The sequence below is a fragment of the Callospermophilus lateralis genome, chromosome X (assembly GCF_048772815.1).
Source record: "Callospermophilus lateralis isolate mCalLat2 chromosome X, mCalLat2.hap1, whole genome shotgun sequence".
Lineage (NCBI taxonomy): Eukaryota > Metazoa > Chordata > Mammalia > Rodentia > Sciuridae > Callospermophilus > Callospermophilus lateralis.
The window spans coordinates 4,958,935-4,986,335 of record NC_135325.1 but is presented as its reverse complement, the minus strand read 5'-3'; the positions used below and the strand labels follow the sequence as shown (position 1 = coordinate 4,986,335).

At 39.5% G+C, this 27,401-nt stretch overlaps 1 protein-coding gene across 2 annotated transcripts in view; it reads left to right on the top strand.

Annotated features, from left to right (window-relative positions):
- The first annotated feature begins 445 nt into the window (after positions 1-445).
- Pir (pirin) overlaps positions 446-27,401 on the top strand; it is a 101,164-nt gene continuing 74,208 nt past the window's right edge. Inside the window, exons 1-3 of one of the 2 annotated variants that reach the window (XM_077107174.1) lie at positions 446-534; positions 2,214-2,341; positions 11,418-11,510. In XM_077107174.1, coding sequence (XP_076963289.1) covers positions 2,246-2,341; positions 11,418-11,510 — 189 coding nt within the window. In that variant the 5' untranslated portion in view covers positions 446-534; positions 2,214-2,245. Of the gene's footprint in view, positions 654-2,213; positions 2,342-11,417; positions 11,511-27,401 lie in introns of both variants that reach the window. The other variant, XM_077107173.1, reaches the window with a different exon arrangement.

The window sequence follows — 27,401 nt, the reverse complement described above, 5'->3', positions numbered from 1 at the left end:
ATAACAAGCAATTTTATGGTGCCTAGGACGCGACAGGCTCTTCTAGTTCTCAGTATAACCCCATGAGGCTGGTACTATTATCATCAGCATCCTCAATTCACCAAAGAGGAATCTGAGGCACAGAGAAACTGAGCCACCTGCCTGAGATGACACTAAAGGATGCCTCCAAGTGGTGCAGGTAGCAGTCGAATCTGTGCAGCCAAGCTCTGCGGGTAGAGTGACAACTAGTCTGTGGTTAAAGACAGGTTTCCCGCCAAGGCAAATTGGGGACCTTTGTTCTGATCAGAGCACCTGCTGGGCCCGCACACCCCTCCCGGGACCTGGCGCGCCCCCAAGCTGCCGGGGTGCGCATCTCTTCCGCGCGGTGCCGGAGCAGCGCAGAGACCAAAGGGCAACAGAACTGGCCCCAGGAAGGCGAAGGGCGGAGCAACAGGATCTGTGCGGAGCGTGAATAAAGGGAGTGGCGGTCAGGGCCCCGCAGACCCAGAGACTCCCGCCTCCCAGAGGCTTCCTTGGGCGAAGAGCTGAGTCACGGTGAGGATCCTGTGGCCTTAGCGCCAGCCCGCAGTGCGCTCGGTGCGGTTCCCTTGTCCCCCACCGCAAGGAGGCTCCAGGGGCCGCCGCGCCTCGCTCTTTGGCTGCTCGATCGCTGTGTGAGTGCCTGGGGCTCCCCCAGAGGTGGGCTGGGTGGAGCATGTTGCAGATCGGTTGGCAAGATACCACCTTCCCAACCCTATTCAGACTCCTGAAATGAGTAAAGATGCTGCAGTCAACAGTACTGAGATTTTGTCACAGTGCTAGTTGGCTTTTCTTTCCTCAAAGCACTGAAGCCTGTTAAATACCTCATCAGTTGTTCACAGGCATAGAATTTAATTTGGGGAGTCTGGAAGGACCCAGAATAGTCTAGCTGGGGGTAAACAAAGTTTCTAGTTGCTCTCTAGTAGGTAGATGTTGACAGATCTGTACAGCTCTGAGTATTAAACTCCTTTCTCTGCCTTGCATTCTGTCGCCCAATAAATATTTACTAATTATTCACTTGCAGGGGGGGGGGATACATTTTAGGATGGGCCTTGAGTAACTGGAGGGTATTGCTGGGTAGAGCCCCCCTAAGTAACAGCAGCTAACATTCTCATGGTACTAACCACACCCTTTTGATATGGCATTTATTACTCCCACATTATGGATGCAAAAAACTGAAGCATAGAGTCCCAGGTCAAAAGTGAAGGTAGGATGCAAACCTGGGCTGTCTGGCTCCAGAATCTGCTTCTCGCTCAAGCATTTTTTTGAATTTCAGTAGGAAACTTTGAAGGAATTAGTTCTATTTCACTTGAAGAAGAGATTTAGAGAAACAAAGGTACTATTTGCAAATACTTGAAGCCGAAGTGAAGTTAATTATATCTGTTCTGTGATAGTCCATTGGTTAGAACTTAGACCCCTCAAAAAGGAAACACTCTTCAATAATAAATGAAGAGTATAGGTCCTCCTGAGTATGGAGTGCACCCTCAAGGGCAGTTCACCCATGAGTTGCCTGAGCTTTAGAAAGCTCAAAGATTTCTTGCCTAGAAAGTTGGCCCTGCACTTTAGGGATAGATGTATTTTTGAATTCAATGACCCTTGAAGATCCCTTTCATTGCTGAGATCTTCAGAATGTTCTGGTGAGAGTCATGGACCTCTTGGTTTTGTGTTTCCTATCTTGCCACACAAATCCTCCTCTATCTGACTCCCTACTTCATGGGTGGTACTAGGGACTGTGTGGGGAGGTCAAGAGAGTGCAGTGTCATAAAGCAGATGTAGTACAAGATAACTAGATTACATGAAATAATGAGCAGGGTACTGGGCACCTAGAAAGTACTATCATTATAGTTATTTTAACTCACCTAATCCACACCCTGTATATAGTAAACATTCAATAAATTGTAGCTGTTGCTGAGCGTGGTGGCACAGGCCTCTAATCCCAGCAACTCAGTGAGGCCCTAAGCAACTTAGTGAGACCCTGTCTCAAAATAAAAAAATAAAAAGGGCTGGGGATGTGGCGCAGTGGTAAGGCACCCCTGGGTTCAATCCCTGGCAATCAATCAATCAATCAATTTATAGCTGTTACCCTTTAGGAAAGTCCTAATTTTAATACCCTTTATGTTGTAGTCCTTGGATATTTTCTTCTGTATAACTTCTTTTTTGTTTTCCCTCCTCTTGCCTTTTATCCTCTATGGCAGAGCATCAGAACACTCTCCTTTTGGATTTCTACATGGGGTCTTCCAAGAAGGTTACCATCTCAGTGCTCAGCCGGGAGCAGTCAGAAGGGGTTGGAGCACGGGTACGCAGAAGCATCGGCAGACCCGAGGTATGTTGGTTGGGTGGTTGCTACTGTTTTCTTTTCAGAAGGAACTGGTGGGATGTTGAGGATGATTTGGGAAGAGAGGGCCAAGATGGGCATGAGCTTCCCTGTGCGGTGCCACAGATACAAACTCTAAGCTTCATGATTGAGGCCACATGCAGACCATCCCTATCCTAAAGGGAATTTCTAGAATGTGAATACAGAAGTCCAGGGCAACAAGTACAGTTGAGCTTCAGGAAGTGTGTCTGCTTCTGTCTGCACATCCATGTCCTACCTTGGGCTGACCTGCTCTCTGATTTAGCATGTGCATCACTGAACATACAGCTCCTCAGTTTATATGCTCACAATTCAAAGTATTTGGGAGTAATTTTGGGTCTCAATTCTAAATTCCCAGGAGACAGAGTTGATTAGCCTAGCATGGGTCAGGTATCTATTCCTGGTCAATCCCAAAGTGTCAGGGATTTGGATTCACAGAGAGACTTGCTAAGACTCAACTCTGTAGACTTCTGGTGAGGGGCGCATAGATGGGGACTCAGTAAAGGTGAGATAGATATTTTCAACATTAGAGAATCTTTTCACTTGAATTATATTGGGACCTTGAGATTTAAAGGGGAATAAATTCTTAGTATCTATTATTTGTCAATTCAAAAAAATAAATAAGAGGTATCAAATAGTAGTCATAGCCCTAGGGCCATACCAGATTCCAAAATTATTTTTGAATAAGAGGAAATGCATAAGAGAAATGGATTCCATTTTGAGAAGTAAGGCTGGGTTGTCAATCCTCTTAAACTCTATTCAGATTGTACCTTTTTTTGTTTTATTTATTTATTTTGGTACCAGGGATTGAACTCAGGGCCACTCAACCACTGAGCCACATCCCCAGCCATATTTTGTATTTTATTTAGTGACAGGGTCTCACTGAGTTGCTTAGAGCCTCACTGTTGCTAAGGCTGGCTGTGATGCGCGATCCTCTTGCCTCAGCCTTCCGATCCACTGGGATTATAGGCGTGTACCACTGTGCCTGGCCAGTACCTTGTTTTAAAAATATTTTTTAGTTGTCAATGGACCTTTATTTTATTTCTTTATATGAGGTGCTGAGAATGGAACCCAGTGCCTCACATTTGCTAGGCCAGTGCTCTACCACTGAGCTACAACCCCAGTCCCTCAGATAGTATCTTGCTACTTTGTGGCTAAACCTAAGTTTTATGCCACTCATTACATAAGACTTACTGTCTGCACCTTTAAACAAAAAGTTATCTTTGAAAATTGCTTACAGGGTTTTTAAAACCTGGCTTTCCTCAGTGAATGTGGCTCTGCATTGTTGATAGATTGGATATTTTTTAAAAAGTAGTTATTTATTTTTTTGAATTGACAAATAAAAATTGCATATACTATCCCAGTACCTCAGGAGGCTGAGGCAGAAGGATTGTGAGTTCAAAGCCAGCCTCAGCAACTTAGTCAGGCCCTAAGCAAATTAACAAGACCCTGTTTGTAAATAAAATATTAAAAAGGGTTGGACATGTGGCTCAGTGCTTAAGCACAATCCCTAGTACCAAAAAAAAAAAAATTACATATACTTATGGTGTACAACAAGATGCTTTCATCTATGCTGTTTTAGTCAGCTTTTTCTCTGCTGTGACTAAAAGACTTGATTAGAACAACTTTAGAGGAGGAAAAGTTTATTTGAGGGCTCATTGTTTCAAGGGTAGCTAATACTTTAATGAGTTCAACCGTCCATAGACAGCTGGTTCCATTCCTCTGGGCCTGAGGTGAGGTCGGAACATCATGGTGGAAGAGTGTGGCAGAGGGAAGTAGCTCATATGATGATCAGAAAGCAGGGAGAGACTTCACTTTCCAGATACAAAATATACACCCAAAGCCACGCCCCCCAGTGCCCACCTTCTCCAGCCACACCCTGCCTGTCTTCAGTTACCACTGGTTTAATCCCATCAGGGGATTAATTCACAGATTGGTTAAGGCTCACATAACCCCAATTATTTCTCCTGTAAGCCTTCTTGCCTTGACTCACACATGAGCTTTTGGGGGACACCTCACGTCTAAATCACAACATATGTGTACATTGTGAAATGGCTAAATGAAGCTAATTAACATATGTATTACTTCACATCATTTTTTTTTTTTCTTTTAGTGGTGAGAATGCTGAAAATCCGTGGTCTAAGCAACTTCCAAGGGTACAATACATTGTCATTAATTGTAGTCCCCATGTTGTGAAATGGATCTATTAAACTTGTTCCCTAATTGAAATTTTGTGACCTTTGACTAACATCTCTCCAGCATCCCCACCCCCACCCCTGGTAGCCACTGTTCTCTGCTTCTACTTGTTTAGATCCCACATATAGGTGAGATCACGAAGTATTTATCCTTGTGTGCTGACTTTATTTCACTGAGCAAGAATATTGCTGACTGACCATTGAAGTAGAGGGTGAATTGTCAACCTAACTCTGCAGCCAGTCTACCAGGTTTCCCTGGCTGTTACCTTGCTATTTCTCTTTACAGGGTTAACTTCTTGTTTACCCACAATTATCTCTCAAGGCCCATCAAATATTGTTTGCAAGGATACATGCAGACTGGTTGGTACTAAGAGCTAAATGCGCAGGGGCAGATGGAGGTGGTGTCATATTCTACTATGCTCCATCAACAACAGAACAATTGGAAAGATTTCCCAAACACTACAGACACCTCTCAGTTAACTGTTATTGTATGTCAAGGGTAGCTAATACTTTAATGAGTCCAACCATCAAGAACACATTTGCTGAAGATTTTCTGAAAAAGAAATTTTGATCTGTTTGGTGGTCTGGTGAAACCTATCAATTCCTTTGCAAAACAATGTTTTTAGATATATAAAATAGCTGGGTGCTATGGAGCATACCCATAATGCCAACCACATGGAAGACTGAGGCAGGAGAATTGCAATTTCAAAGTCAGCCTTAGCAACTTAGGGTCTCACTAAGTTGATTAGGGCTCTACTGTCTCTAAATTTAAAAATATTTAAAAAAGAGCTGGGTGTGGTAATGCACACTTATAATTCCTGCAGTTTTGGAGGCTGAGACAGGAGGATTGCAAGTCCAAAGCCAGCCTCAGCAAAAGCAAGGTGCTAAGCAACTCAGCGAGACTCTGTCTCTAAATAAAATACAAAATAGGGCTGGGGATGTAGCTCAGTGGTCGACTATCCCTGAGTTCAATCCCTGGTACCCACCCACCGCCCCACAAAAAAACAAAACACAACAAAAATTTAAAAATTAAAAAGGGCTGGGGATGTGATTCAGTGGTTAAGCACCCTGGATTCAATCCCTGGTACCAAAATAAATAAATAAATACATAAAATAAACCACAGAGGATTACCAAGAAAAAATTTTATACTACAATATGGTTAAAATTTTCGAGAACCACTGGTGCAGTGCTGCACACCTGTAATGCCAGCACTCCTTGGGCTGAGACAGGAGCTTTGCAAGTTTGAGAGCAGCTTCGGTAACTTAGTGAGACCCTTATCAACTGAGGGACACTGGTTTTGGAGAACGCTCTTACACACAGCTGAACCTAATCCTAAATGATATAAAGCCAATAATACCTGAGGTAGCAGGGTACAGTCAAGTGATTCTAGGTTAGCCTATATCAAGACAACATTGTAGGGCTGCAGTTGTGCCTCAGTGGTAGAGCACTTGCCTTAAATGTGAGGTACTGGGTTTGATTCTCAGCACCACATATAAATAAAAAATAAAGGTCCATCAACAACTAAAATGAATAAATAAATAAAATTTTAAAAAAGACAAGATGGCAGCAGAAAAGGGAGACCCTCCTCACTAAGTTATTCATGACCCTATTTTTGACCATTTAGGTTCTTGCTGTGTTTTTGTTTGTTTTTTGGTACTGAGGATTGAGCCCAGAGGCACTTAATGACTGAGCCACATCCCCAGTCCTTTTTTATTTAGAGAGAGGGTCTCACTGAGTTGCTTAGGGCCTTGCTAAGTTGTTGAGGATGGCTTTGAACTCATTATTCTCCTGCCTCAGCCTCCAGAGCTGCAGGGATCACAGGCGTGTGCCAGTGTCCTGACTGTTGCCATGTTTTCTCAGCACTATGCACTACCATCTTGTCAGATAGGTAGATCCCTAGTCTCATCAGCAGAGAATAAAGCCATTTGTCTAATGTCAAGGAAGTTACTTTTCAAATTCTCTGCACAAAGGTTTATATCTCTGAAGAAATATCTCATAAACATTGGACCCCAGTGCTATTTTTTCGTATAAGGGATTGAACTCGGGGGCACTCAACCACTGAGCCACATCTCCAGATCTATTTTGTATTTTATTTAGAGACAGGGTCTCACTGAGTTGTTTAGCACCTCATTGTTGCTGAGGCTGGCTTTGAACCTCCCATCCTCCTTCCTTAGCCTCCTGGGTTGCTTTACAGGTGTGAGCCACTGCGCCTGGCTCATATCCATGTTTTTAGTATCCACAATGATTGACTCATGGCAATCTTATTTTGTGTATATCCTCCTCCATTTCTCCCCTTAAAGCATTTTGAAGGGACCCCTAGCCATCTTTTCATTTATATATATTTCAGTCTGTGTCTATAAAAGATAAGAAAAATTGAAAATATATGTATGAATACAATCCCATTATCACACTTATAACTTAAAATAATTACTTAATATCATCAAATAGCCCTGCCAAATCTTGGTCTTCATTGATTTAGCCCCTGTAGCTGGTGCTCACCATTATCAAGATACTGAGTTAAGGTAGAGGGTGTAAGAGTCACAGCTCAAGATAATTCAAGGCTGTATCTAGATTTCCATCTGGGATATGTGCTTGTGGTCTCCTAAAACCTCAGGCCACAGTCTAGATGCTGAGTAAGCCTAGGAGGTTAAGCCTCTGAGCTACTAGAGGGCCTCCCTTTTTTGCTGCCATCTTGTCTCGATGTAGGCTAATGTAGAATCACTTGATTGTACCCTGCTACCGCAGGTATTATTGGCTTTATATCATTTAGGATTAGGTTCAGCTGTGTGTAACAGCATTCTCCAAAACTAGTGGAGAACAAAAGTGTTTGTATTTTTCTTTTGTAAAGCCCCAAATTAGGCAGTCAGGGGGTTAAAGGCCTCACTATTACTCATTCTATCTTAGGTCATAATTCTTGTTTATTCCTTATGGTCTAAGACAACTATTAGGACTATGTTAGTCATCTTTGCATTGCAGTGATCAAAATACCTGACAAGACAACTTAGAGGAGAAAACATTTAGACTCATGGTTTCAGAGGTTCAGTTCATGGTTGGCCAACTCCATTGCTTTGGGCCTGAGATGAGGCAACATCATGGCGGAAGGGCATAGTGGAGGAGTGCTGTTCTGTTTCTGGCAGCCAAGAAACAGAAGGGAAGAATCCAGGAAGCAGAGAGAGGGGTAAGGGGCCACAGGGAAGATGATTCCTTCCAGGTATGTTCCCAGTGAGCCACCTCCTCCAGTCATGCCACACCTGCCTACAGTTACCACACAGTTAGTTCATTCAAACTAGGATGGATGCTTTAGGTTACATTTCTCATAATCTAATCATTTTGCCTCTGAATATTTCTGCATTAACATAGGAGCTGGGGGGCGGGGGCATACCTTATATCCAAGCAACAACAAGGGCATCAACAACCATTTACACTCTGCCACACAAAGGAGGAAGAGGGGAAAAGAAAAAGAACACACCTCAGCTGTCCATCCCCCTTTTATAAGGAATTTTCCTAAAGGCTCCACTCTGTAATTTCTACATTGTGGCCAGTTTCAATCATATGACCACACCTAGCTACAGAAAACTAGGGAATCTAACACAAGTACTACTCAGGATTTTTTGTGGGGTACCTTCCTTGTATATAGAAGTATTCTAAATTCAGTGGAGCATCATAACAAAAACATAGCCCTAGCATCATAACAAAAGCACAGCATGTGTCCTATCCCCAGTGAACTGCCATTCCTAGTTGGTACTTCCAGTGCTTCCTGACTTAAACAAATACCAGGCTGCTGGAGTTTTATTATGGAAGTGCTGTGGGCCAAGGGGTGGTGACCACAGATTTTGATTGACTTTCTCAGGAGATCAAAAGAAATAACTTGGAAGCTACAGCTTGAATTTAGCAGTTAAAGGATTTGGAAGTGTGTACAGGAAAGGAAAAATTTAAAAGAGCACCAGTTTAATATGTAGAGAAAGAAAGATGTGATTGAGTTGGGGTCTTAGTTAAAACATGTTAGAAAATCAGTTTTCATATAAACTGATCTTATATACAGATAACACATATTTATTTAACACATTGTGGAATCTATGCTCAATGTTTAGAGAATATTAGGAACTTTGATAAGGACTAATTTTTTCTTTTTTAAAATATCTTTACTTTGTTTATTTATTTATCTATTGTTTATTTTTATGTAGTGCTAAGGATCGAACCCAGTGCCTCACATGTGCAAGGCAAGTGCTCTACCACCGAGCCACAACCCCAGCCCCAAGTACTAATTCTTGACCCTGCAAATAACACTTTAGTACAACAGTTTAACACAAGATACTCATACTTATTGGAGAAAGATAGTCTCTAACACTATCTTTCACCTTTTGGCCACTAAAACTGGTTGTTACAGAGCTGGGGCCTTCTGGGAAATTGAGGCATGCAGAGACCCCCCCCCCCCCGCCCCTTTCAAACCCCAGTTCTTGCGATCAAACCCCAGTTCTTGGGATCTTCAGTTCATGGTTGGCCAACTCCATTGCTTTGGGCCTGAGATGAGGCAACATCATGGCGGAAGGGCATAGTGAAGGAGTGCTGCTCTGTTTCTGGCAGCCAAGAAACAGAAGGGAAGAATCCAGGAAGCAGAGAGAGGGGTAAGGGGCCACAGGGAAGATGATTCCTTCCAGGTATGTTCCAGGTATGTCAGAAAGATTTCAGACATGTCACTCGGAGTAACAGGCATGAATTGATTGAAGGTATAGAAAAAGGGAAAGGAGACACTCTCAAGGGAGAGAGAGGGTCCTATGAGAGATACGAGGGACAGTTTGCCTCTCCTGCACTCCAGTTTTATTGGGGATCCCAGAGAAGTTTCCAGAGACTCCTACCCAGGTTCACCTCTTGACTTTTGACTGACAGCAGGATGACATCAGACATCTGCATCCCCACTGCCATGACCACTCTAGTTATATTGGGCCCTGCTGACTGGTTCTAATTGGATTCTTAACCATTCTTTTATGGTTAAGATTTTATGGTTAGGTTAAGATTTTATGGTTAGGAGGAATTACCCTTATCTCCCTGAGTTTCAGGATCTGGTCACCAAAGTCTCCTGGGTTCCTCCCATCAACTTTATCTTGGGTCTGCATTTCTCCTGCAGTTAACAGGTAGTTTGCTCAGGAATGTGACATATCGGTCCAATTATACCCTGCAGGGCTGCAGGTAAATCACTTCTTGAAAAAGAAAGCATGTGGGGTCAGCACAGTGGGCCCATCTTATAGAATTATTCTCTTGTGTTCCCATCATCCTTATCTGTCTGTCCCCTATCAAGGTCATCTCTCTGACTCGATTCAACCAATCCCCTGGCTTCTGTAATCTCTTCCTGGTCATGTCTTTCTTCCTGTGTGTGTTCCTACATTATAGATTGGTGACCAGTATTACAAATAGTTTTGATATGGTTGAAATTGTCCCCAAATTGATATGTTGAGACCCTAATCTCGAAGGTGATGTTATTAGCAGGTGGAGGCCCTCAGGAGGTAGGTCATGGGGCTGGGACACTCACAAATGGAATTAATACCATAGAATCAGCTGGCCCCTTCCAGTATGTGAGGACACAGCTAGAAGTTGCCATCTATGAACCAGGGGGTGGATCCTCACCAGATTCTGAATTTGCTGGTGCCTTAGTCTCGGATTTCTCAGCCTCCAGAACAATAAGAAATATACATATATATAGTCATTTATAAGCCACTCAGTTTATGGTATATTGTTTCAGCACCTCAAAAAGAATAAGAAAATTGGCACCAAGAGAGGGGTCATTCTTCCATTGTTTTGGACAATATATTCTAGCTTCTGTTTAAAATGGCTCCTTATCAAGTGGTGATTTGGCCACATCCTTGGTTTTTCTCCCACACATTTCTTTACAATGAGAAAGCTTTATTCCAAGTAGGCTGAGGATTTTCCAAATCTTTTAAGCTCTACTTCCCTTTTAATTAGCAATTATTTATTTATTTATACTGAGAATTAGACCCAGAGGTGCTAAACCATGGAGCCACAACTCTAGCCCTTTTTATTTTTTATTTTGAGACAAGATTTTGGCAAGTTACTTAGGGCCTCCCTAAGTTGCTGTTGCTGGCCTCAAATTTGCAATCCTCCTGTCTCAGCCTCCAGAGCTGCTGGGATTATAGGTGTGTGCCACCATGCCCAGCTTAATGATTAACTCCTACATGTACTTTAAGACCTCCTTTATTCTACCTCATTCTCACATGTGTAAAATTGTCTTTCCTTAGAGCATTTACAATCACATTGCAATACTTGGTTTTGTAGTCTGTTCCATTATGAATCTGTTTAGGACACAGATGATCTTATTTGTACTTCACTATTTATATCTCAAGTGATTAGGAAATGTTTGTTCACTCTTAGTAAAACATCAACTCTCTAACACAATCAGCAAAAAAAAAAAAAAAATTCCCTATTGTTTCAGGAATAAGGAGTTCTAAGGAGTTCTTTTAAAAAAAAAAAAAAATTTGTTTTTGGTACCTGGCATTGAACTCAGGGGTCCTCAACCACTGAGTCACATCCCCATCCCTATTTTGTATTTTATTTAGAGACAGGGCCTCACTGAGTTGCTTAGCACCTTGCCATTGCTGAGGCTGGCTTTGAACTCCAGGTCCTCCTGCCTGAGGCTCCCGAGCCACTGAGATTATAGGTGCGTACCACCGTGCAGGCAGAAATAAGGAATTCTTCCTGAAAGCAATTTTCATCACAAGAAGTTGCTTTCTGGCTATGTAGTTTTTGATGAGTTTTGCTAAATCTGTTCATGAATGCAGTCCCTGGTATCATGGCTGAAAAAGCACATCTAATCTGATGAATTATATTTTGATTTCAGTTAAAAAATCTGGATCCGTTTTTACTTTTTGATGAATTTAAAGGAGGTAGACCTGGTGGGTTTCCTGATCATCCACATCGAGGTTTTGAAACAGTAAGTATGATAATTTGCCTGTGAAAGTGTGTATTTTAAAACTCACTTCTAATTGAAAATTCAATTTTGGAATAATGGATAGTGGACTAAAATTCATTTTATAAGTTTTTGGCTATGCACTGTCTTACCATAGAACTGTAATATCAATTTTACATGAGATGTACTCAAGTTTAAGTATTTACTATTAATAGTCTTTGGATTTGTGCCACTGGAGGCATTTCATTTGAGCAGTTAATAAGCAAAAGTTGGCTTCTTAAAGTACTTTTATAATTAAAAAAAATTATTGGAGATGAAAAAAACTATTTAAGATGTGATTAGTTTTATATATATATATATATATATATATATATATATATATATTTTTTTTTTTTTTTTTCTATGCAAGAATAGATACATTTAACTTCATGTAATATAAACCCCCAAAGACAACTCAAGAACTCAGTGAGTATTTATACTAGGTTCTAAGAAATTATAGAATCAGGGGGCCAAAATGCAACATAGCCTAAAAATTAGGGTTTTGAGGACATACTTAGACCTTTGCAAGTTTAATTGCAAAATTTAGAGATTCTATTGAATAATATTTTTAGTTTTGGTTAGATATGGAAAAAATATGCAATATAATATTGTGGCACATTCAATGTTTTCCATTTTCCATATATATATATATATATATATATATATTTTTTTTTTTTTTTTTTTCTGGGAAAACTCAGTGACACTTCCTGTTACAAAGTTTAGCCATTTGCTCTTTATTATTTTTTTTTTAATATTTATTTTTTAGTTTTCAGTGGACACAACATCTTTATTTTATTTTTATGTGGTGCTGAGGATCGAACCCAGTGCCCCGTGCATGCCAGGCGAGCGCGTTACCACTTGAGCCGCATCCCCAGCCCTGCTCTTTATTCTTAACAAATAATCCAGGGCTTGTTAAAGGTTTAATATATTTGCAAAGCCAATTAGTGAATAAGTAAATATTTACTGAAGGCTGGTGACATGCAAGTGTTGGTATAAGGTGATCTTTTGTATTTCCGTGTGTTTGTTGTGCGTTGGGGACTGTTGATACAAGGCAGAAGGAGTGAGGCTAAAGAAGAATGGGGCATGATCCTTACTCATATCCATATGTGGTCTAGTTAAGGATATGAAAGCTGGCTAGAGAGTTAGCCATCATAGTGTAGAAGTTAAACGAACCCAGAAACTTCTAGAAACAGGATCAGGGTAGTTGGGATCTGTCTTCCTTTAGCAATTTGCCATCTAGTTCATCTCTGCTAATATATTGGGAGCACTGTGCTTTACATAACAGCAATTTCGGGAGCCATGTGTCTCATGTTCTCTATATCCATGTTGGATTCCAATACTTTTCCCAGAACATGTCTCTGCATACCTCCCTCTAGTTTCCATTTACTAATCCCTTAAAAAATTTTTCAAACGTCATTATATCCATGAAGTTTTCCAGACAATCCCAAGAGGATGCACTTTCTTCTTTGTTTGATCTGCATAGCGTTATATTTTTTACTAGTCTCACATACATTATACATTAAGGGTGGTCTTGATCATTTTCTGTCTGTCTTGTGTTAGAGTTGGGACTTACCTCAACCTCCCCTCACCACACCCAAGAAAACTGTAAATTGCTTCAGTAACTACTGGCTAAAATTAATTGGATAATAAAGATGACTTTTGCTGAAGACAAGTATATTTAATAAAATGAATGGGGAAACATATTACTTTCATTTCCATTATGGAAAGTGCCTTCTAAGGGGACTGTTTTATATATTGGAAGGCATTCAACTTTAAAAACTCAACTGTCAAATATCCATGTTTGGTGCTTTCTTTTTAAAAATTTTCCTTAAATCTGTAAATTAGTAATCACAGGTGATGCTCATTATTTGTGGATTGCATATTCATGAATTCACCTACTTGGAAAATTCACTGGTAACCCCAAATCAATACTTGTGGGGCTTTTGTGGTAATTCATGGACATGTATGGAGTGGTGCAACATTGGAGTTGCTTAGTGTTCATGTTCCCAGCTAAGGTTGAATAAGGTGATGCTCGGCTTTCTTGTTTCAGTTCTCATAATGTAAGCAAGTGTCTTTTTCATGGTCTTAGTGCCACATTTCTTATATTTTCATGCTTCTTCTTGGTCATTTCACTGTTTCAAGTGGCTCCCAAGCATAGTTCCACTGTGCTGTCTAGAACCCCTACGCATAAGAATACAATTAATGTAGGGCTGGGGTTGTAGCTCAGTGGTAGAGTGCTTGAGGCCCTGGATTTGATCCTCAGCACCACATAAAAATAAACAAATAAAAATAAAGATATTGTGTTCATTAACTGAAAATAAATAAATAAAGAATACCGTTAATGTGTCTTTTCTCATGGAGAATAGTGTATCTTACATAAACTGTGTTCATGTATGAATTGTAGCACTGTTGGCTGAGAGTTCAATGTCAATTAATTGACAATACATATTACATAATGTGTCTTTAAACAGAAACACATAAAACAGAGTCAGATATTGACAGGTTGACAAAAAATACTACGGAGGCTTGAAGGAACCCAATCCTATATTTCCTGTAGGAACAGTGGTTCAGCATTCACTAATCCAGTGATCATGGTAACTTTATAAAACATAACTGCCTTGAATCATGAGAAATGATTGTGTTGGTTTTCCCCATGAGGGTTGGTAAGCTAAGGACTCAACTATCTCTTCATATGGACTTTAAAAAGTCTACAATTTAAAGCCAAGTTCACCTGTAGTCTCTCATTACCTTTTCTTTGGTGGTTTATCTAACTTATACAAGCTTATAAATTTTGAAAATGCTGTTATGTTATCTTAGTGTACAAAAATATTATTATTTTTGATCTATTTTCCTCCAGTACTTTTTTCTGTTATCTTGCTATATATGTTTTGCATTTTTTTTACCTAACATTATACTGTTAGCATTTTTCTAATATTCTTCAAAAACCTAATTTTTATTGGTCTCATTAAGTATCTGTCATGATGATTGTACCAATTGACATTATCATAGTGAAGTATGAAAGCAACTGTTTTCCTTCAACATCACCAACATAATGCATTTACTTGACTTTTTAAATCTTTGCCCTTTTTCTTTCTTTCTTTTTTTTTTTTTTTTTTTTTGGACTGGGAATTAAACTGAGGGGCGGGTGCTTTATCATTGAGCCATATCTCCAGTCCTTTTATTATTATTATTTTTTTTTATTTTGAGACGGGTCTCACTAAGTTGCTTAAGGCCTTGCCGAGTTGCTGAGGCTGGACTGAAACTTGTGATGCTCCTGCCTCAGCCTCCTCAGTTGCAAGGATTACAGATGTGTGCCATGGATCCCAGCTAAATCTTTGCTATTTAGACAAGTGAAAAACAATACCTCATCATAGTTTTAATTGACATTTCTTTTATTTGAGCAAGGTTGATTTTCTTTTCATTTTAAAACATTCATTTATCATAGATATTTAGATCTCTATTTTTTCTTTGTGCTGTATTATCAATAATGTGTAAACCATAAGTATCTCCTTCTCAGGCTAAACTAAACTTTGGCAGGACTTGCCTAGGTTTATTTTTTTTTTTTGGCAGGGGTGGTGGGGGGTGTACTGGGGATTGAACTCAGGGGCAGTCAATCACTGAGCCGCATCCCCAGCCCTATTTTGCATTTTATTTAGAGACAAGGTCTTACCCAGTTGCTTTAGCGCCTCACCACTGCTAAGGTTGGCTTTAAACTTGTGATCCTCCTGCCTCAGCCTCCTGAGCTGCCTGGATTACAGGCATGCACCACCACACCCAACTCAAGGTCTATCCTTATTGGTATTATTTTTATTATTTTACATAAGTTCCTTATATATTAAGGAAACAAGATCCTCTTAGTGATAGGAGGTGAAATAGTGTTAAGAAAGATTAGATTGTTTTGCATGTCTCCAAACGAAGCATAGGTACTAGTTAACTAACAGAAGAACTTTCTAAGCTGGGTGTGGTGGTGCATGCCTATAATCTCAGTGACTCAGGAGGCTAAGACAGAAGGATTGCAAGTTCAAAGTCAGTCTCAGCAACTTAGCAAGAGCCTGTCCCAAAATAAAAATAAAAAGGTCTGGGGATGTGGCTCAGTGGTTAAGTGCCCTTGCATTCAATTCCCAGGACCAAAAGATTTTAAAGAGGCCTAAACAGTAAGGGGTGGAATAATTTTGCAGTTATCCAATTTTTAGTCTCTCCTGATATGATAATGTGTTTAGGGCAGCTATAAATGATCACAAGCACAGGATGATCTAAAAAATAAGAACGCCCTGCCCAAGTTTAGTTTAGTTCAAAAAAGAGGTAGTTAGCTAGGCGTGGTGGTGCATTCCTGGGATCCCAGTAGCTCAGGAGGATTGTGAGTTCACAGCCAGCCTCAGCCATGGTGAGGAGCTAAGCAACTCAGTGAGACCCCCGTCTCTAAATAAAACACAAAATAGGCTGGGGTTGTGGCTCAGTGGTCAAGTGCCCCTGAGTTCAATTCCCAGTATCCACCCCCACCCCCCGAAAAAAAAAAAAGGGGTACTCACAGCACACACCTACCCTGAGAAGAAACATATTTTGTGTCTTTCAAAATCACCCTTAAATTATGGTCTTAAGTCTTCCCAGGTTTTATCACTGAAAAGTCTCATGTCCCTGGGAACCCCTCAGGCCTGGATAAACTGAGATGGTTAGTGGTTACTCCTGCGTCATTTTAGGATGGTCTCATTCATTATGTTCTTAGTTAGGCTAAAAAGTATTTTTAAAAAAAAAAAAAGTTTTTCACTACAAGCCTCAGCAGGTCCTTTGATTTTCTTCATGAGAACAAAACCACCCTGTTTCCAAGGGTGTGCCTATCAGAAAAGCCATACTCATAATAACTGGTTGGTAGCCAGCAGCATTTGCAGGCAGTGCCTGAACAATATCCTAGAGAGGAAGGGAAAGGCCCTAGTGATTCACACCTAAAACATATGACCAAATTCCAGCGTCCTATCTCCCACACAGCCTGTTTCTTCTAGCTTGCTATGCGCCATTTTCAAAAGCAAACCATATCATCCAGGCTGAATCAAGGCTGAGAGAGAGAGAGAGAGAGAGAGAGAGAGGGCGCTAGCTTGATGAGAAGAAAAAAGTTTCTGGAAAAATTGGGAAATGATACTTTCCTAATATCATAGAGACTATTGTTTCATGAGTATCTTATGTCATATTTATTTATTAAAAATTTGTTCTAATTAGTTATATATGATAGTAGTTATGTCATATTTAACACTCAGATCTTGCTAGCCCAAACTGGATTCAGCTACTGTGAATTTTCTTTTGTTATCATATTACCTACAAATGAATAATTTTCTTCCTCCTTTCTAATATCTATGACTCTTATTAGTAATGGTTCAAAGCTCTCAGAACCATAAGAAATTGTGATTGGAGGACTCAGGACTTGTCCTAAAGTTGTAGGTATAGTGAGGCATATGGATTTTAGAATATATGTTGATTTTGGAAAGAAGCTAAGAGTTGATAGGAGGGACATCCCCACCCCTATGACATCCCTGGGCACCACCATACTAAGAATGTCAAGCAAAACCTCTAAGTAAATGGCTGGATATAAAAGAGTTATGTAAAAATCAACCACTTTTCTACATAAAAGCAATAAACAGATGTAATTCGGGGAAAACATTCTCTTCCTAATGCAAATAAGAACCTCATATAATTCCAGAGAAAGAAGTTATTTCTCATTAACACAGTAATCCTACTTCTATGAATCTAATAATTTCCTGGAAAACAGCCCAGAGTAAGAACAAAGGCTTATTATACATGTTTGCCCCAGTACATTTTTTTTAAAGAAAAGAACAAAGTTATTCAGAGTAATAGGGTGATAATTACATATGTGGAAATTATATATGAGGAAATTATTATGTGTCTGGAAAATGAAATATTAAGCTGCATTATTTATAAAGATAATGTTGTAAACTGTTTAAATATTTATCAATCACAGACTGTTTACATTGAGATTTTTCAACCTCAGCAACTATTGACATTTTGGATGGATGATTCTTTGCTGCAGCAGGGCTGGAGGGGAGAAGTTCTGTGTGTTGTAGGATGTTTAATGGTGTCCCTGGCCTTTACCCACTACATGCCAATAGCATCTACCCCCAATTACTGCAATAAAAATGTTCCCAAATCTTGTCAACTGTCTGCTGGGTGGGAGGAAGTAGGGTCAAAATCACCTGTGGTTGAGAGCCAGTAGTTTAAATATAGTGTCTATGTAATAGCTCACTACCCAGTCCTTAAGAAGAATGACACAGTTTGGTAGGTATTAGTACAGAACAAACCCCATGATATTTGGAAAGCGACAGAAGCAAGGTATAGAAATTATAGCACAGTGAAGGATTTATATAAAAGCAAAAAGTATACCTTTATTGTTTAATGGTTTATTATCAAGATTATTGTTAGGAGGACAGATTATTTTAATGCATGGTTACTTCCACAGACTATATGGAATCAAAGAAAATAACATTACAAAACACATGTTACAGTACCAAAAGAAATGGTGCTTAGAAAGAAAATGAACAAATCATTACAGCTACAACAAGTTCTTGGGCATACCTAGATTATCTCTGAATGGCTACTTAAGAAACTGGTGACATTGCTTCCAGGGAACATTTCTGGATGACAAGGGAGAAGGGGAGGGAAGTTTGTTAACTTTCACTTCTTTTTTTTTTGATACTTCAGATTAAACTCAAGAGCTCTTAACCACTGAGCCACATCCCAGCTTTTTAGACAGGGTTTCGCTAAATGGCTTAGGGCCTCAGCTAAGTTTCTGTGGCTGGCTTTGAACTTGTGATTCTTCTGCCTCAGCCTCCTGACTGTATGCCACTGCACCTGGCAGAAGCTATCACTTCTAACAGAGGATCTGGGAGGTTTCAGGAGGAATGTGGACATTTATATTAAGACCTTCAGGAATAAGTAAGATTTGACTGGATAGTGCAAGTTAAGTGTGGAGGTCCTGGTTTAGAGGATATAATAGAAATAGTAAGTAGCCTAGTCAGGCTTAAAAACTGTATGAACAGCCCAGCATGGTGGCTCACATCTGTAATCCCGTGGCTCAGGAGATTGAGGCAGGAGGATTGCAGTTTCAAAGCCAGCCTCCATAATTTAGCAAGGCCCTAAGCAACTCAGTGAGATCCTGTCTCAAAATAAAAAGGGCTGGGGAATGTGGCTCAGTGGTTAAGTGCCACTTGAGTTTACTCCCTGGTATAACAAAACCAAACCAAATCCTGTATGTACAAGGGCAGGATGGGGCTGGGGGATGTGATGGCATCTAAAGCTATAGACTGGGTCATTGTTGGAGGTCTTCAAGGGCCAAGCTTGATCTGTAGTTGGGAGTGAATGGCTGATATTATATATTCTGAAACTGTCAGGTTGAAATAATTTTGGTAAAATAGAGCCATCTCTAGCCTAAAAACTCAGCTTTTTTGGAGAGTATTATTTATGTCAGTGTTTCTCAACTAATAATTTTGCCCACCCAGGTCATTTGGCAATTTATAGTCATTTCTGGTTGTCACAACTGATATGACACTGCCATCTAGCGGATAGTGGCCAGAGATGCTGCTAAATATCCTATGGTGCACAGGGCAGGTCCCACAACAAAGAATTAAAACCTGGTTTATGTCAACAGGCATAAACCACGTAGAGGAAGGGAGGACTTTAACTGAAATATTCTTTGAAAATAATCCAAATAAAATCTAAATTTTCCCATCCATCTCACCCAAACTACATTACAGTTACAAGCAGAAACCATCCATTCATCCGAGAATACTTTCCTAGAATTCTTAAGTAGAAAAGTTGGTGTGTGTGCATGTATATAAAAAGACTCTAAACTAGTTATTAAAATATTATTTTATGTTGGGCATGGAGGTACACTCCTGTAATGTCTCAGAAAGCTGAGACAGGAAGATCGCGAGATCAAAGATAGCCTCAGCAAAAGTGAGGCGCTGAGCAACTCAGTGAGACCCTGTCTCTAAATAAAATGCAAAATAGGGCTAGGGATGGGTCTACTGGTTGAGTACACCTAAGTTCAAGCCCTAATACCAAAAATAGTAATAATAAAATAGAATAAAATAAAAGGACTGGGGATGTGGCTCAGTGGTTAATTGCCCCTGGTACCAAAAAAAAAAAAAAAAAAAAAAAAGAACTGTTGTCCCCTCATTTTACAAATGAGGCACTCCCCAAGCTGAAATAATTGAATAATTGTGTTAAAGCAGAACCATCTTTAGCCTAAAGACATGGTGATTTGTCAAGTTCACTTGCAGAGCAGGATTGGACAGGCCCGTGTGATCCCAGGCCCACACTTGTCCACTCTTCCATACTACCACTCCCTTCCAGAACAAGGTTGCCTTTCTGTACATGTGATGTTCTTTCAATACACTCACATGTTCCGATGAGTAAAAGGTTTTATTACTATTAGAAATGAGATTGCATGAGCAGCATAGAACACAGAACTATTAAACATTCCATACTTCTTCCAAACTTATTTACTATGGGACCTGATGTTTTCTGGGGTTAGGGATCCAGATTTTCCTACCTGAGAGTGCAAAGTAATGCTGTTTATCTGAACTTCTAGTTTAATGAAAAAATGAATTGTTATACCTGGATAAGAAGGACTTTCTAAAGTCACAAAGAGACCCTTCATGATCTAATAACATAATAGTTAACAAATTCATACTTAAATCACTCATACATTTTATTACAAACTAAAAATTCTTTTTCTTCTTCTGTACACTTCTGGCCCCACCTTACCCTGGGTTTTCCTCAATATATCAATCTTTTAAGGCCCATCTGGAAAGATGCCTCTCCTGCGAATAATTCCCCAATTCTTCCAGATTCTTTTTTACCAGAATTAATCCTTCTGTGTATCCACTGGAACTGCTCCTATTCCTCTTTATCTTTTATTTTTTAATTTTTTTTTTAGTTGTAGATGGATACGGTATCTTTATTTTTATTTATTTATTTTTATGTGGTGCTGAGGATCGAACCCAGGGCGTCACGCATGTGAGGCAAGCGCTCTACCACTGAGCCACAGTAACCCCAGCCCTCCTCTTTATCTTTTCTACACTTGTCTGTATATTTTAATAGCTTATCCCCTACTGGAATGGTAGCTCCCTAAGGGTAGAGAAGTAATGGTCACTATGTTCCTTCTTGATGATTCCTAACTTCCTGTTTGTGATTTTTATTATATTTCCCCCTGTGCAGGCCAAAATGAAAAACAGAAAAATGATTAAGAAAATAGTAGGGATAAATTTATTTTATTTAAAATAATGCCAAGTGTGGTGATACACACCTGTAATCCCTGCTACTCAGGAGACTGAGGCAGGAGGATCACATGCTCAAGGTCAACCTGGACAAATATAGCAAGACCCTGTCTCAAAAAATAAAGAGGGCTGGGGATGTGACTCAGTGCTTAAATGCCCTTGGGTTTAATCCCTGGTACCAAAAATAAATAAATAAATAAATACATAAAAATTTGAAAAGATTCTTTTTTTATTTATATATTGCTGTTATTTCTTTTTTGATAGATTACATGGCCTTTCTTTTATAAAATGATGGCCATATAGTCTTCATGTCTCTTCAAAATTATTGAGCTCATGAAAAGCAAGGAAAGAATGAGAAAGTCCCAAAGGTGGAAGAAACTGAAGAGACACAATGACATGGATCCTGGAGCAGATAAAAGACATTAGTGGAAAAATTGGTGAAATCCATATATGTTATATACTTTACTTAATAGTGACATATCTAATCAATGGGTACAAACTTACACTTAGGGGAAAAATTTCTGGTGAAAATTGCTTACAGCCTCCCTAAGTTACTGAGGCTGGATTTGAACCTGTGATCCTCCTGCCTCAGCCTCCTGAGCCACTGGAATTACAAGTGTGTGCCACCACGCCCAGCTATAATAACATTTTAAATTAAATATTAAAACCAAAGTGAAATTGACACAAGTCTCTCAAACCTGTACCTATGTAAGAGCCCTACAAGCCCCAACCTGCCTAGGACTCTGTGCTGGAGTAGTTCAGGCACTTCATTCTCAGGTGTCTCCCTGGACAATTTTTGATCAGAGTTTGAGCTGAGCAGAATAACTTCCCTCTAAACCACAACATAGCTGTTGCTTTGGCAATAAGATGGCAGCCTGCTACACTGACACTCAGTTCTTAAGCTCAGGTGCCATGCATGTGCTAAAAGGCATATTTACTTATCCTGGTTTGGTGAGGCATGATTGTGGAAGTGAGCACACATCATTTGGGTCAGCAGAGGGCGCTCTTAAGCAACAGTCGTAGTAACTACTTACTTTCTCTACTGGGTGTGGACAGAAGACTGTTGCATGGGGGAGATTTTGTGTAATTGTAGAAGTTGGCAAATCATTCCTTTGAGGACCCTTAAATATAACGTGGAAGGTAAAACAATGCAGGTAAAGCACCCTTATCACATTTTATAGAATGTAGGTGGTACCAGTTAGGAAGCTAGGCTACTGATTACATGGACAGGCAGCAGTAGTTTGTCTGAAGAAATTCCTCAACAGTTTGAACTTGTCCTGGATTCAAAGAGGAAGAGGCATCCTATTCCTGTGATTCTAGAAGTAGATGCTGCCATTCAGCTTGCCTGAATACTTAGGTCTGTGAATATGATTAATGTGCATGTCAGAAATTTTAATCAGAATAAAAGGAAAATGAGTAGGTTTGGGAGGCTTTTGAGAATGTGAACAACAGAAAAATATGAGGAAAATAGCCAGATTTCTCTTTCTCTCTCTCTCTCTCTCTTTGTAGTTAGATATTATCGGGTAGAACTCCTCAATGTCCATACCAATGAAGGACTCTATGATCACTTAAAATCAGGATACTGCGGCTCTGGGTCCCTTGGCTAAGCTCTTCTTTTCACTTAGGAATTATGAAACCTATTATCAGCTTTGCATACTGAGGCATGAGATCCTTTCTCTGAGCTAGCCAGTTCATCTGAAGCCACTGACATTGGTAATAACCTGTTGTTACCTGTGTGAAACCCCTACAATCTGGCTGCTATTGCAACACCTGCCAGATCTGTCAGAGGAATCACTGTGTTTGCAACACTATGTTACATGGCATCAGCATTTGTGAGGCAACTGGGGAGGGTGAAAATAGTTTTATTTTCAGAGACAGAAAATGTTGATTTAGGTCCTTGCTCTGCTCTTAGGAACCACACACCCTAATTGTACTTGGCCACAATGTTTTCATCAGCAATGTGTAGATGATGATATGTACCCAGCGTCAGATGCTTTGTAAAGGCTGAAATTCTATGCAAAGGCAAGATGTCATTCGTTCATTCATTCATTCAGCAATCTTCAGTGTCAGCTGTATGCTGGGTTTTGTTGAAGATGAGTTTATAAAAAGTCCTTGCCCTCAGGGATTTTATGCTCACTTAGGGAAGATGGATAATAAATGAATAACCAAATAATTTTATAATATAGTGTTATGCAGTAAAAAATCTGGAAGAAACAAATCAGGGTATGAGATAAAGATTAGATTGAAATGAAACTGTAAAATTAATATGTGATATTAATTATAATAATAATAAAGACTAGATTGATAAATTAGATGTGATGGGCTGGTCGAGGCAGGTTTACTTAGGCAGTGACATTGAGCAGAGGCCTGAATGAAGTGAGGAAGTGAACCATGAGAATGTTGGGGGAAATATATATCAGAAAGCATGAGGATCTGAGGGAGGACCCACAAATGGGATCTCTGCCCAAGGAGGTGTGACAGATGGGCTAACTCTAGAACTTACTGAGCAGGTACTTTGTTTCCTTCCAAGGTCCTTCTTTTTTTTTTTTTTTTTTTTTGGTACTGGGAATTGAACTCAGGGGCACTTGAGCACAGAGCCACATCCCCAGCCCTATTTTGTATTTTATTTAGAGACAGGGTCTCACTGAGTTGCTTAGTGCCTCACCATTGCTGAGGCTGGCTTTGAACTTGCAATCCTCCTGCCTCAGCCTCCAGAGCTGCTGAGATTATAGGCGTGCGCTACCATACCCGGCCCAATGTTCATTTTATACATGCATAAATTGAACCTCCAAGAAATTAAAGGACTTCACCCCACATCTCACACCTGGTAAATAGCAAACCTGAGATTCCAACCAGGGCACCCAAACTTGACTGATTTCTGGAGACAGAGCCATGTCAACAATGGGAAGTGAAAGCAGGAGTCCCCGAAGCATCTGGGCCTCTTCAGGGTGTGACACAGAAATGTCATGAAGGGACCTAGTAGAATTTAAAGTAGTTGGGTTTGCCTGTGGGCTAAACACCTGAACTGTGTTGGTCATTTTCTTCCTTTTTAATTAAAACGACTTTTTGTTTCTTGTGAAGGTACCTATGTGGGGTTTTGGATTAGATGAATCAATTTAGTGGGATGATTTTTTTTAGGTTTTTGAGTGATTGCTCAAGTTGGCAAATCATTGTTAAACATTGTTAAAATATTTGTGTAAACTAGCTTGTGTTCTTCATTGTATGGATTCAGACATCATATTTCTATCCCTGACACTAGTTAGCAGAGTCTATTATGCAGGCTGTTCCTTGGTGGCATTTCTCATCAGCCATATATGACCTCAACTTGTATTTTTGTTTTGTTTTACTCAGCTACCAAGAGGCGGGGGGAAAAGCTACCACTTAAGGGCAAATGTAAAAAAAAAGAAAAATATAATTTCCCCTATAATATAAACTTTTTACTTTAAAGAAAAAGTCTTGCATCTTATTGTGAAACAGAATGAGGCACCCACACTCTTCCTTCTAGGTACCATTTGGAAAGAAACAACAAACTATTTTCTTTTGGGTTGTAATTCTTCAGAATTAATTTATAGTTCCTTGAGGGACACCTTTCCTAAATTACATATGGCAAGTGACACTTTTCTGTCATCACTGTTATGGGTTTGTTTCCTTCTCTCTCCATACACAAACACAAAGAAATAAGAACTGACAAGGAAGCAAAAATATTTAGTAAAGATCCATGGAAAGGACTGGAAGGAGGAAAGGAGGAAGACAGACCAAGAAGCACATCAACTGCTTTAAGAAAACACCTGGTTCAGATTACAAACTTCTTACTTAATTAGACACATACAACCCTTGACTTTAAACATAACACTCAGAATTCGTCAGCCACCCACGGCAATTCTCCAGGTGTTTGTGATTATGTAATGCCCTCAAAAATCATCTGGATTGTGTCAACTCTCAGAAGTACTGCTTGACTTTTTTGTAAAAAGAAATCCTCTACGGACATTAATTTATATGTAAGGTCTCAGGGTAACATTTATAGCACTTAGCCAAAAATAAAAGATTATAATAAAAGGTCAGGGTTTCCTTGGATTCTGAGGGTTTTTTTTTTTTTTTTGCTTTAAGTAGTGAAAGGTAAGCATTATGTGTTCAGTAATTCTTCATTGACCAGACTTCTAATTCAGATTTTATAGTCTTTAGGGTGGGAGAAACGATGTTTACTTTATTAATAATCAGGGAGAAAGAGAAGGTCCACTCTGCAAACATGAAGGAAAAGGGAGATGAGTGTCTTTGCAGTCTTTGAGAACAGGGTTGAAGTTACTCTTTAAAATCAAATTTGAAAATTAAAAAAAAAAAAAAAAACAAAACCTCTCCTCTCTTGGTGTCCACTTAAATTTTCATCTTTAAATGAGTCACAACACAATTTATTTTTTTGAAGTTCCCTGGCATATTTTCTGATGATTAGCAAGTTGAAAGTCCTTAGGTTTGGATAACTGAAAATTTGGGGATGGAAAAGAATATGATTGGAAAGGGACTATTTGAGAACCCAAAGGGGAGCTTCAGTCCCAACACAATGGGAATGGCTTTTCTTATCCAGTTATTTAAATTGAAAGTGTATATGTAGGGCTGGGGTTGTGTATGAAAGTGTATACGTAGGGCTGGGGTTGCCATTCTAGACTCACTTCTTAGAGTTTAGCTGATTGTTTGAAAATTGGAAGGTTTTTGCTCCTATTCTGACATGAATGTCCTCTATAAAAATCACAGGTCTTTTCCACCCTAGTAGCCCATGTTAAAGTCTGAGCTATATGGCCTTACAAGTGATAGGGAGTTATTCTTCTTATTCTTCATATTTCTTCTTATGTCTCCTTGCCTTTCTGTTCATCTCTGGTTCACCTAAGCAGGAAACAGATATTTACCAGCATCTACATGCATAGAAAGAAGCAGACCACTTATTCTCATCCCTCTGATTAGAGGCAGTATCTTTATTTTTCCTAAAATAAAAAAGATATTTCCATTAGAAAAGTAAATTAATCATTGCCAAAATTCAAACTATCAGAAAAATGGAAGATTTTCTTTCCATTTTTATTTATTTTCAATAATATATACCTACAATTCCATTACTTAAAGATGACTGCTGTTCACATTTGGGTATGTGTCTATCTGAGCACCTTCATGTACACTAACAATAACTGGATAAAATTTTACTGATTGAACCCATTTAAAAACACTTGTATTTGACTCCTTTATAAATGGACTTGCTGTTCTTTGACCTGTTTTTTTAATTAAATAATCATTGATTTTTTTCTGTGTCAATAGAGATCTATACCACTTTTATCAGTTGCATAGTATTCTCTTATATGGCTATATTATAATTAATTATAATTATATTATAATTAATCCATTACCTAGATTGTTTCTGTCTTTTATTCTATTGTAATAAATATTGCAAAGGATAGATTTGTGCAGGCATTTTGTATTTCTTTTGTCTCATTAGATTCTAATCTTGAAAGTATATTGTTTATATTTAATTCATCCACTGGAATATGGTTTTCTATTTGGTTGGGGTTTTCTCATATGATCACTCAGTAATTCCAATACTGTTTATTAGAAAATGCTTGTCTGGCCCTCTGATTTAAGATTGCTGTTATCAAATATTAATTTCACATACAAATGACTCTTTTTTCCTGTGTCAATGTTGTACTGTCACTGTTACCATAGTAAGTCTCTAGGTATGAAGAGTTTTATAGTTAAAAACCTATAACCTCTAATTTCTGAAGCCATCTGCCTATTACCTGCTACAGTAAAGGTTCTGCCTAGGCTGTTCTGTACACAGTGAACCTTAATAGCATTGTTTTGCATGATGAAACATGGAGAGTCCTCTGTTAGCCAGCCTGGATTTTTAGTATAGTAAGTGCTTTATAAATATTTGGTTCCAAGAACTGGTACCGAACACAGTTAGCTCAAGAAGAGGAGGGTTTACTCTTAGGCTACAAGATAAAACTTCAACAGCACCACCACAATTGCCTTGGTTGGGGATATGAAGAGGCATAATGAATAATGAGCTGGTTCCCAGCCTGAGTTGTCAACCAGTTGAGAAGATTAAAAAAAAAAAAAAAAAAAGAAAGAAAGAAATATGGCAGACAAAAATGTACCTTCATTTCTGATAAGGCTGATATTGGAGAAGGTGGCTTATACCTGCAGGCAGGTCATCCTTCTGAAAACTAGGCAGACATACTCAGATCTCACTAACAGTGTTGGACCCCTGCAGGCCACTTCAATGAGGGCTGGTCCCCTCACAGAGGCCAAGAGCCAAAGAGGACTCTTACTTTCTGGGGGGGGGGGGGGCTGAGATCTAAGAGGAAGGGGAAAGAAAGCAGTTCAGCTCTGTAAGCTCAGTTTCTTTTTTCAAGTCTACCCGACTGTGAAGGGCAAAGTGTGGCCTGCGAGGTGGCACATACGTGTCATTCCAGTGGCTTGGGAGGCTGAGACAGGAGGATCATGAGTTCAAAGCCAGCCTCAGAAAAAGTGAGGCTCTAAGCAACTCAGTGAGACCCTGTCTCTAAAGAAAATACAAAATAGGGCTGGGGATGTGGTTCAGTGGTCGAATGCC